This window comes from Saccopteryx bilineata, chromosome 10, assembly GCF_036850765.1.
Source record: "Saccopteryx bilineata isolate mSacBil1 chromosome 10, mSacBil1_pri_phased_curated, whole genome shotgun sequence".
Lineage (NCBI taxonomy): Eukaryota > Metazoa > Chordata > Mammalia > Chiroptera > Emballonuridae > Saccopteryx > Saccopteryx bilineata.
Window position 1 is genome coordinate 60735195 of NC_089499.1, and position 12422 is coordinate 60747616.

Consider the following 12422-nt stretch of genomic DNA (forward strand, 5'->3'; position numbering starts at 1 on the left):
ATTTTTTGTCAAGTGCAGCATACATTTATCTAGATAACTTCATTTCATAAGTCATACACTAATCTCACAAATAGTTCCTGGCAATGAGTGAATTTTACTTAAACCCTCCCCCGCAGTACAACACGGGTTGTTCAAGCTCCAGCTTCCCACTGTTTTGTGTGTGAGGAGATGCTGGACAGAAGTGGAGTTCTCTGGAGTGAGAGCCTAATCGGGCTTACAGTGTGACATTTGCATTTTACCAAACCCAGTACTTAGTATCTGTTCACCTGAATTTAAGCATGGGAGTCTACATAGAACTGAAAAAGAAAGTGAGGCCATTTCAAGAAAGTAGTTGGAGAGGAAAAGTTCCCGTGGAGTCTACTGAACATAGAAATGACCCAAGAGTTAGTGAATTTTTCAAACTTCAAATTGGGCAATGGAGAAGGATCAGGCAGACTTCAGACTTCTATGGTAAGGAAGATCAGACATTAGTTTTTTAAATACGTGATAAATGTAAAGTTATATGCACATATGTATATACAAACATATATCTGTATATATGCACACACAAATATATGTATCTCAATCGTGAGCCATACAGACAAAGCACACGGGTGGCGAGCCTGCATTCAACCAATCCTTACGTTTCACTTTGTTTTAACCAGTAAACCTTGAAGCAGCTGGGAAGAAAGTCCAGTTAACTCTGGAAACCTGTCAAAGCTCCAGAGAGCTTCCAGGGCCCTACAGACTCTTTTGTGTCTACAAGAGCAGGGCTCCCCGACTCTTCCCACACTAAAAATGTAACTAGAGATTGTTTATAGGGATTGCACATTTTCCCCATCATGTTCATTTGGGACAGGACATAAAGTAATATTGACATTATCCAAATCTTGATTTGATCACTATATTCAGTCACTTAATGAAGCTTAGTCCGACATTTTACGAAACCCAATCAGCATACATGGCCTTCTGTCCAGAAAAAATCCCCATAACCTATGACCTCTCCCAGCCCTAACCCTGCATCCTGTCTTCTGAGAGTCAGAGTTCATGTTCATTCACCACGAAATAGAAAAAAGATAACCACCACACGACACAGTGCCTGGAGCACAAAACAAAAGAAAACAAACAGCACAGTAGAGTGCTTATGGACAACATCTGAAGGCCCGGGTGGGAAGCCTGATGTGTTCGAGTAAAAGGGGTCCCTGGTCTCAAGGGCTTCAATATTGACAGGAACAGATTAGGAGTAGCAAAGGAAAGGCAAAGAAGAGAGAAAAGAAGAAGATACGCAAGGAGAAAAGCTTAAAGCTTCATTAAATGAGCAGATCCAAACTTGGAGGAGGGGTTTATATGCCATGCTGCCACACCCCTCCTCGTCTACCCACATTATGAGGTCTGTTTCTGCACATCGAGGTCCCAGAAAGTGAATGAACAGGCATTAGGTGTTTGGTGAGAGCAGTTCTGTGCAGCTGTGCTTTTAGTATCTGTGTACATCCTGTGTTTGGGGACTACGGAAAACCAGCTTCCTTCAGTGTGATGAAGGTCAAGGCAATTTCTGTGGCACAGCTGTGTGGTATGTGGAAATAGCAGAGAAGGGGTTTGGTTTTCAAGGACTATGAGCCACAGGGCTGGGAGTGGGCGGTGGGACAAAATTGGTGTGTGGACAAAAGGTCTTGTTTTGACATTGTCTGCTACTGGTGTAAATGCACTGGTCTGGTGGCTTAGGTGATGAGCAGTGGATAGGACAAAGAAGTACAGACCCTGAATAAAGAAAAGAAAATAATATAGCTTGCCTCTCAAAAGAGCAATTATACTGGCTATGAGTTTAATGTGAGTGGGGTTTTTTTAAGTCTAGGGAGCCCAAATCATACAATGAGCATCTTTTAGTAAACTTATTCATTCAATGATAAAGAAATCACCAGATAGCCCTATGTATTATCAAAAAGAGAAATCTTCCTTCTCTTAAAGGAGAGCTAGTTATTGACTTGGGCCCACTTAGAGGAGTCAAAGCTGGGATGTGCTTTGAAATCAAATGTCCATTTTGCTTCACGATATTGGAGCACATATTTTACATTTGGGTCCACATGGTATGCCCTAGGGTAATTAAAGTATGTCTTATGGCTAATAAAAATAAAGTTAAAATGTTAAAAACCAAAACAATGACAGGAAATAACATGTGTGTTCAATATGTTACCAACACACTGATAATTTTCAAGAGTGACTTTAAAAAAAAGATATTATAAATCTCTCAAAACACTGTGATTTATTAAGCGAAAATCTGAATGGGTTGCACTATTAAATTTAACTTTTCAGTTGCTGTTTCATGGGTGAATCTTTTCTTTTCCTGGGTTAAATTTAGCATCCTGCATTTTGTATTTCCCACTGGTCTACTTTTATCACCATGCAGCCAATTTTCCACTAGGGAGTTTTCCCGATGATTCCTCTTACTGATTTTATAATTCAAAAACAGAATGTATCAAATAATCCAACAGTGATTTATTTCCATCTTCTTTGCCTTTTCCTACTTATACAGCCTTCTCATAAAATAGACCTTCCATAGGTATGGGATGAAATATAAAAAATATACATATACAGAAAATGTGGTGGCCAAAGGAAAACCATTTCAGAAATGTGTTTGTTAAACAAGTGCAAGCAATAAATTGAGCTTAGGAAGGAAAGATGGTTAGAAGAAAAACTGGAAGTACTAACCTGAGAGTCAAGCTGATTGGAGCGAGGGTGAAAGCAGCAGTTGGAGGATAAGCGGAAAGGAAAGGGGATAGCAAAAGAGAATAAAAGGAAGGAAACGCATTAGTTTTAAACATACAGCGAACTAGTGTTATATTACCAGGTTTAATAACTAAATGAAGGACAGTAAAGCAACTTTTATTTGCTGTTACCACCCAAAAGTCCTGGGCACACACCGTGCTGTGAGCTGTTATATTAACTATTATATATGAGACACAGGTATCAGCTCCCATACACATCATCACAGCAAGCACTGATGTGAACCAGGGGTGTGCTCTGGCAACCCAATGCCAGAATGTGCCCTCTTCTGGAGGAATGTTCATAAAGTTCCTATCTGTGTGCATATTAAATTTTACTACTTAATAAAATGAAATGGGCATTACTAAGCTATTGGAGCTGGCAGTAAGCACTGATGTCATAATGATTTTATTTGAACCAGTAAGTTGGATGGTTATATCCTCTGAGATATTTTTCCTTCACCCCTCACAACAAAAAGGAGCTGAGCAATTTGGCTTTCTGTTCAAAGATTTCCACTTTAGCTGCTCACAGGACACTGCACCTAGCCATGATCAAAGACCCCACGAGGAGGATGTCTGGGGCAGGGCCGCCAGCCCATCAGCCTCTACAGGGAGGACAGAAGAACTTTCAAAGCTGAAGGTAGTCTTTTTCAGTTGTGAAAACGAGACTCATACTTCATCACTGAAACTATCCAGACCCTAGATAACTTGCTTGTACAAAAATTTTTAACATATCCTTCTAATCAGTCAAAACAATAAAGACTCTAATGGCAAGCAAACCGTAAAAAGTTGGGGGGAGTCATAATCCTCTTCAGCTGACCTCAGGAACACACACTGGACATCCATTTTGTTACTCTGTACAATACCATTCGCAAATAACAAATTTGATAAATGAATTCTTTACTAGTTATCGACTCAGTGGGTTCCCACTATCACGTATTATTAAGAAGTAGCTTTAAGCCAGGGGTCCCCAAACTATGGCCACCTGAGGCCATTTATCTGGCCCCCGCCACACTTCCGGAAGGGGCACCTCTTTCATTGGTGGTCAGTGAAAGGAGCACAGGATGCCGACGCAAAGCGCCGCGTGGCTCACATACAGTACTACTTCTGGTGACGCAGGACGCATGCATCACAGCTCCGGAAGTGCGTCATATCACTTGTTACAGCTAGCAGTGACAAATATGGAACCGGACATTGACCATCTCATTAGCCAAAAGCAGGCCCATAGTTCCCATTGAAATACTAGTCAGTTTGTTGATTTAAATTTACTTGTTCTTTATTTTAAATATTGTATTTGTTCCCGTTTTGTTTTTTTACTTTAAAATAAGATATGTGCAGTGTGCACAGGGATTTGTTCATAGTTTTTTTTAATAGTCCGGCCCTCCAATGGTCTGAGGGACAGTGAACTGGCCCCCTGTGTAAAAAGTTTGGGGACCCCTGCTTTAAGCATTTCACACAGGAAGGAAAGACAAAAACCAATTCTCAGGAGAAAGCTTAAACAAGAGCATTTCTAATGAAAATAGCATTGACTATAATGATAGCAATCAAAGAGAAAATTCAAAATTAAACACATGGTGAAAGCATTGATCCAATAATTCCTTATAACTGATTTGTCCCTCTGCAGAGTGTTTTGTAATTAAGAGGGCACAACTGATCAAAAATAAGAATTGGGTCAGGCCATGGTCATTGTGGGGGCTCTAGTGAGGCTGGTCCCAGCCATGCTTCAAATCTTTCTGGATTAGAGGTATATCAAGCTGAGATTCATGGCCAGGCTTTAGGGAATCCTAAACCGAACAGCAAGCAAACATTTAAAATTGTGTTGTCTTTTCCAAGGGCTCCTAGTTTTCCATCAAATTCTCAAAGGACCTATGACATTCATGACCTTCCCCAAAAGGTGCCTGGGGATGGTGTGAAACCATCTGCCACATATTTAAATAAAGTCCTTCAAATATATTAACGAACATCAGTGGAAATTACTTAGCAACATGAGTTTATATCCATCCACACAAACAGAACTGGTATCAAGTTTCTTCCATATACCATGAGACTTCTAGAACCCACTATTATAAAAAAAATAAATAAAGATCAAGTTTGCATTTCATGGAAAGATTCTGAAAGGCATCAAAGGAATTATGTCAGCATATTATTAAACAAATTCAGAAGAAACAATAGTCTGTTTCTCACCCTTAGATAAGGTACTTTTAGGCATCTAAAATGATTACTTGATGTCCAAATGTCTGGTGGCATCAGTCCCGATCCAGATATGAAGTGCTACATTGTTCTCTATTCTGATACTATGTCTTAGAAGTAGAACCCCAAGGAGAAGAAGTAGAACCCCCAATGGGAAAGGGTGTAAACTGAGGGCTTGATTTGGGTATTCCTCGCCCCTTAGATAAATACTGACTAACCCCCTAACATACATATGTAAGATAATTATATGTAAGGTCACTTGACTGATTCCTTCTTATGGGTCAAATGCCAGAAATCAGCTGGCTGCAGTTCTTGTTTGACAGACTTTGTTAACCTCTCTCTTTCCCTGAAGGCACCAAAGAATTGATTCTGAAACTCTAATAAAACTCAGAGACCTTGATGGACACTGATACAGAGAGACCATATATTTCACTGTATCTAATGTTTAATTAGCTACTTGATCATGTAGCCTGCATGATATCTAGCACTGGTGATTGATAAAGAATTCAGCTTGATTTGGGCCAATTCTCAGGGACTTGCTCAAGGCTCTCCAGCCACCTGTGTCAAACTTCCCAAGAGTAGCCTGCAGTCCAGGTCAGAAGCTCCCTGCTGAGCCATCAGGGTTGACTGCAAAGGTTTACAGGCAAAACTGCACATGAGGACCACACTGAAGCAAATATATACTTTGAAAAGCAAAATCTTTAATGGCTGATGAAAAACATCATTCATGTGGAACTGAAGAGGTAAATGCACCCATGTAAGTGGTAGGCATGCAGTATTTAGAATGCATACACTACAGGGAAAATAAAAAATGGGAAGAGTAACAGAATAAAAAGCAAACATGAATTGCCCTCTGAGAGAGTAGGCTGGTGTCAGTGTCTTCTGAATTATTCCTAACCCCATACCTACGGTTGCACATGACTGAAGTTCTGGAATATCTTAGAACACCAGCTGGTTTTAAAAAGAGCTCTCTTCACTCTGGTAGGTCACATTACAGACCAGAGACCACAAATTTATTTCAAGTTCAATTTTTTTGGTTTTTAAAATCACAAAATTAATTGCAAACACTCCTGCGTGACTACAAAATGGAGATAAATGTTACATTGCTAAGAAATCTTTAGTTCCCAACATCATGAGGGATGAATTGCGTCGTTTAAGCCAGCAAATAGAGATACTGCCCGATTTGAAAAGGGCTGCCTGACAAGTCACGGAAGAGGCTTGGGTAGGAATATACACAAAGCCCAGTAGATAAGGCTGCAGAAAGGCAGCCAAGGCTGCGCTCTTTTTTTCCCAAGAAATTTGCCCTCCTGATCTCCACCCCCAACTCCTTAGGGGCCTTGGCTGGAGCTGGGGCTCAGACACTTCCCAGACTGTGTTCTGCTGCTGGACCCAAGACCCAGGCAGTCAGAGAACTGGGACAGTCGAGTCCCACCACACGTTTTGTGAATTACAGTGCCTGGGAGGCATCAGTGTTAAGGAGGGGCAAAGGCAGAGATAAAGAAAATGTGCAGAAAGTACATAAAGATAAAGGCCTGTAAAATCACTGTTGTTTTAATGCATTCCATATTGAGGAAATAAAAACGTGAATATTCTTGATGATTTAATGGCAAAGAGTGTCCAGCTAAGACCTGTTTGTCCAACTACAGCTATGCTATTTTATGCAAATATTTATAATAGATGATCCTGGTTTTCAATTAGAGTTCTGGAGAGCTGGTTTAGTGCAGACAAAGGCATTCTAAATGTGAAAGCTAATAAAGATGAGGCAGATCTCCTGTGTCCCAGCTGCAAAGCCTCTCTGCTGGCTGAATGACTGTTTGGCACTAAACACTGTCACTCGTGTATTACACCTGGATTCACATCCAGACTTTGATTCTTATAAACTCTGCAATCTTGAGGAAGTTACTTAATTTGTATACAGTCATAGTTTTCTCATCTATAAAATGCAGATGTCTGGTTTTTCCCTCAGAAATATACGATTCTGTAACATAATATATGCAAAAAATGCAGATTTGTTGTAGGTGTGATTAAATGGTATACACTGTTGCAGGTCAAGTGCTTGGAAGAGTATTCGATACACTGTTAGCATAAACTATACACAACCTATTATTATGATCCTAATTACTATTATGAATATAATCAGTATTACTATCTAAGGCATCTTCTCAATGGCTCACTGTTTCTCAGCGCAATGAACTAGGAGACAGAAAACCTACATTACAATTTTGCCTCTTTCTTACCACAAGACCAAGCCAGAAGGTTGTACAACCTTTCAGGATCTTAGCTTTCTTCACTAATAAAAGAGACATGATCATAACTTCCCTGTGATCTTGTACTAGCATTTTAGGAAAAATCTTGATCCTAAAAAATAGGTCCAAAATAGCCATGTAGATATATCTAAAAGTAACAGTGTTTTTAAGAACTGGTAGACTGGCAGAACAATCCCACATTTTAAAATTAAAATGAAGCTCTTAAAAATTTTTAATTTGAACAGTTAACTAGGGGAAAAATTATTGTCTTAATTGCTAAAATTGGTCACACTCAATAAAAATCAGATTATTATCCATTTAATGCTAAGATTTTTAAATGCTTATTAATTGACTTGGAGTTTTGAATATATTAAATGCTATCTTTGAAAATGTTGAATTTTTTATTGAGAACTAATCTATCCATTTAATACAGAGCCACTTAATATTGAGGATTTATTTTTTAGCATTCAACTTTTCATAATGTTATAATTGTCCCACCTTACACTGGGAATTGGTACCTGCAAAGTATGATATATTTTAATAAACTGACAGATTCACTTCTAACAAGATTCATGGTCACACAGCTGTCATGAAACAGAGGCAAATTCTGAACCCAGATCTTTCTATTGCTAAAGCCCATGCTCTCTCCACAACACTATAGAGAGCTATTCTGCATATATCCTGAAGCCCTTTAGGCACTCACAAATGGCTCGATTAGAGCTGGCAAACATTCAGTGATTTATTCAAAATTTTCTGATCTCTTCCAGATGTACTGAATCTAGAAAAGAAAAATTCTTCCTTATTACTGAACCCATAAGGAATACTGAAAGGTTATGGAGTTACACAAAATTATTCAGCAAGTCTTTCCTTATATGAAATATAGAAAAAAGTACTAATAGTTAATTTTTAGAGTCCTTACTACATGTTAATACAATATAGATATGTGTTATATAAAAATGTAAATATTCTGAAACCCTAATATCACCTTCTTTGTTTTTAGAGGGAATTTGCTATGGGCTAGGTCAGCCTCAGAACTCTATTCAAACATATTTACCAAATGCCATAAAGTCCTCCTAAAAGATAAACCCCAAGATGAATTTACTGTAGTGTGCCAAAAACACTGGAAGGATATGAACTCCTTTTCCTTCCCCCATCTTGAATAAATTCTCAACTACTGTATAATCTTCCATATTCTTTGCCTGAGACAAAGCTAAACCAGAAATGCTTGTCTTTGAGGGAAAAAATTGAGGTTTCAGGTAGTCGAAGCCTTAATTTCCTATACACTTTGGTGGCACCAATGCTAGACCATTATTTTCTTGAATACGTAAGAAGTTTCTACATAAGGCATCACAAAATAAGCCAACTGCCTTCTGAGGATCCCACAGAAACACAACACCATCCCTAACAGGCCATACTCCTCATTTGTTACTTGTTTCCAACTTGAAATATGAATGTGCGTTCTAAACCCACCGTGACCTGAGATGATACCTGCACAGTCAGTGATTACTCACTGTGGACTAATCACAACATGACTGAGAAATTTACCTCTCGAGTTCTGCAATCTTCTTGTCCTTGTCATTCTTTTCATTCTCCACCTCCTTGAGGATCTCCAGCAACCGGTCGACCTCTGCCTGGGCCTTGCCACACTCATCGCGGTAGTAGGATGCCTCTTTATCAAGCTGTTTTATTCGGTCTGCAAACTCGGGGTTCATCCTGGAGTCATCTTCAATATTATGAGCCTTCAACATTATATTTTTAAAGAATATAGTTAAGAGAATAATTTAGAACAAGAGACAGTGCAGTGACCAATGGCCCAGAAATTAACTTTAGAGAAAATAAATAATAATCACCAAGAATTATGGGCATACTGTCAGTTAAAAAGTAAAGTGGAAAAGGTGCACATTTCAGTTATCTTAGAACAATGTTGATTTTAAATTATGTTAGTTTCACTGGAGAGTTTTTTTTTCATTGTTGATATCTTGTTTCATTAAATGTTGCTACTTTTTGCTTTCTTCCCACCAAAACCTCAGAGATGGTGGGGGTAGAGACTGTGACATCTACCTGGGCACTGAACAAGCAGAACTAAGACAAATCATCTCGCAGTTAACGTGGTTCATACCAGCAGCTTCCTTTTCCAATACAGAGAAACTAACATAAAACAACATTAAATTATTTTTCCAAAAACCATCAAGGGCATATGTAAAGTCCAGTAACATACAAGACTGGTTGATCACTGAACACTTCATCCTACTCAGAAATTTCAGCAGAAGATGTAGTTTGAAAGGAAAACTTGGAAGCAAGGCAGGGCTTTCCAGCTAACAGTCATACCCATAAATTCTTGTTCTGTTGATTAAATTTAACCTGAACCAGGAGGAGGAGGATCTAGTTCATGAACAAGCACACAGACGAGAATCTGCAAACACATGCATGGGTGGGTGGCAGCTGTACACACGAGAACAGACATGGCAACAACACAGCAATAACACTGCAGAATAATTTGCAGCCAAAGTATTTGTGGTTTTGTGTGTATAAGACTGTGTTATGGCTTTTTTTTTCCCAAAATAAACTTTTGGCTGAAATATTCTCAGACAGATGGAAATAACACTGCACTGCAATGTTTTGCCTACCCCTTGTTTCCCATTATTCCTAATTGACTTCTTCAAAGAGCAGGCAGGGAAAAAATAAGTAGTTTAACAAGAGTGCACATTCAACACAGAAGGTTCAGAGAAGTCATCTATGTATGTACTTCCAAAATCATGTGTGAAATAAAATGTTAACAGTTTATGAGCACTAAAGTGGTTCTGCTATCTTGCTATGTAGAACAAATGCTCATTGTATTTTTTATACCTTTATTTTTAATTTCAGGGAAAAAACAAGGCAAGCAAGCTATAGCTACTGTGTGGTCAAATGAATCATGCATGGTTAGAAAATTAATACTAATACTGCTGTTAAAAGGTCGACAGTCTTTGCAATGATTTAGTAGAAAATAATTAAAAATTAGTATAAATAAAAATAAATTTCTTATTTATGACAATAATCATTTTTAGAATAATATTTTGCATGTAACATATTATTTAAGCATGAGGATAGAAGGGGAATAATTTGCTTTCACTATCTTTTTCCTTATTTAAGAAAAAATATCAACTATGCAAAAGAACTTGAAAAATGTAACAATTTAAACAAACTATTAGATACTGTTTACCCCTTTTTACCAAGATTTCTCAGAAATTATTTTTTTTAATTTATTTAGTATGTACATTGGGTTTTGTTCTAATATATTAGTAAACAGTTTCAATGTAATTAAAATGATCTGAACGAGGATACTAAGCTAACGTGTCTTTAGGAGCTTAATCATCTAATGATTTTATTTTAAAGTGAAGTAATTAATACTTTCATTTGTTCATCTCCCCTTTAAAATGTAGAGTAGATATTCTATTTTAAAAGGAAATACTCCAAATAAAGATTTTTATTTGTGATAAAAAGACTCAATCCTTTACTCTTGTAACAAAAAAAGCATTTATAATACAATTCTTAAATTTCTAAATAAAAACAATCATGTTAATTCTTGGATCATGTTAATTCTGGCATTATTTTATGGTAGCTAAAAATCTTTTAATGACAATCTTCTCAAATTGCCTACACAATAACATTATGATATTTTTTAAAAAGTAATTAAAAAATTGAGTAACAAGTACCTTAAAACACTCAAATAAATGAATATGTTTTTGATTGCTTACTTCTGACAAATTAAAATTCCTTCCTTGACTTAAAGATTCACAAAGAGTGCAAAGTCAGCCTCTGTGGTTTATTTTAGTTGCTTTTATTCTTAAGATTATTATTATCACAATTTTTAATAACTGGGTATAGGATGACTAGTTGCAAGTCTCAGATTCTAAATTTGGCCCTGTGTCTTATTACTAGGCAAATGAATTAGCCTTTCTCCGGTCAGTGAAAACTACGAAATGACAAATTTGTGGAAGGTATTATTCATTTGTGTTTTTATGATGAGTATTATTCTACTATTTGTATTCTATCAATGGGGCCTGTTATACAGCTAAGTTAATAGGTTTATTTAACTTACATTGACAAGATATTACATATGCCTTAGAGAAGCCTCCCTGCTAGGTTTACAGAGAAAGCTGCTAGTAATAGGTATATGAGCACATTCTTTATTTGTTTCTTGAAGAGAAGAAAATAATCCAAGGCTGGTTTTCAATATGGGGATGAAATTAGATAGGTTGGTAGTCTTTTCAACTATAAAAAGTGGTATCATTAAAGGACTCACATCAATCCACTTTCAATATTGGTGCCAGAATTTTTGAAAGGGTTATTAAATAAAGGTCTTTATAGATAGCATTTAAAAATAATTTAAATCAATAGAAAGCTGTAAGAAAGTCAAACAGAGATAGGAGAGTAATAGATGCTTTTGGGTCATCACCAGAGTCCATGTAGAGACTCAAACAGAAGAAGGAGTTTCAAAGACTGAAGGTTGGTGAGTCCTTGATCCAAGCTGAGTGTTGGAGCCAAAAGTCTCCATGGAATTTATAAAAGATATTGCAGATAATCAGTTCTATTCAACCTGAACCACAACTTTTCAGAGAATGGGCTGAAATTTTTAACTAGTATAGCACAAGTGTATTATGCTGTGATCTACAGAAATGGGGGTGACTTTATACTAAAGAAATACAGGAGAAAATTGAGCTTGTAAAGCCAATGCTTCCTTCAAAGCTCTAAGGCCAGAGCCTTATCTAAAAATGGAGTGAAGAAAACAGTTTATTTGCATTTAGGTAATACTCTTGCCTTTTCAAATTATATCAGGGGTTGATTAATCTGGATTGGCAGCTCCTAGTGGGAATCCAACAGAGATAACAGATTTGGGCTTAATGTACTTTTGACACTGCAGAAAAATATAGACATATCTGAATAAGCATAACCTAAATAATTTCCTACCATGACATTCTGACCCACTCAAAGTTTAAACTGATAATGCACACTAGTTATGTCCCCTATGAACCTGTTGGTTTGAAATTAGCTCCCCTAAAAATCAGGAAGCCATTGGCCATTCTATTCTTCTAAGGTATATCAACTTTGTCCAGTAGTCTGGAATTTTAGCTCCTGAAAATGAAAATTGGTGTGGATTTTCCTTTAATCATTTCAGAACATATTTATCACAAATATAGCCAAGCACATTGTTACTTTTAAAGATATCCACCAGTCAGTAAAACCAAAGGAATATTGTTGAGCATAC

At 37.2% G+C, this 12422-nt stretch overlaps 1 protein-coding gene across 3 annotated transcripts in view; it reads right to left on the reverse strand.

Moving 5' to 3' along the window:
- ERC2 (ELKS/RAB6-interacting/CAST family member 2) overlaps positions 1–12422 on the reverse strand; it is a 1144388-nt gene that overhangs the window by 515548 nt on the left and 616418 nt on the right. For 2 of the 3 annotated variants that reach the window (XM_066245244.1, XM_066245243.1), the window contains exon 11: positions 8720–8913. In XM_066245244.1, the coding sequence (XP_066101341.1) occupies positions 8720–8913 (194 nt within the window). Of the gene's footprint in view, positions 1–8719; positions 8914–9801; positions 9832–12422 lie in introns of all 3 variants that reach the window. The other variant, XM_066245245.1, reaches the window with a different exon arrangement.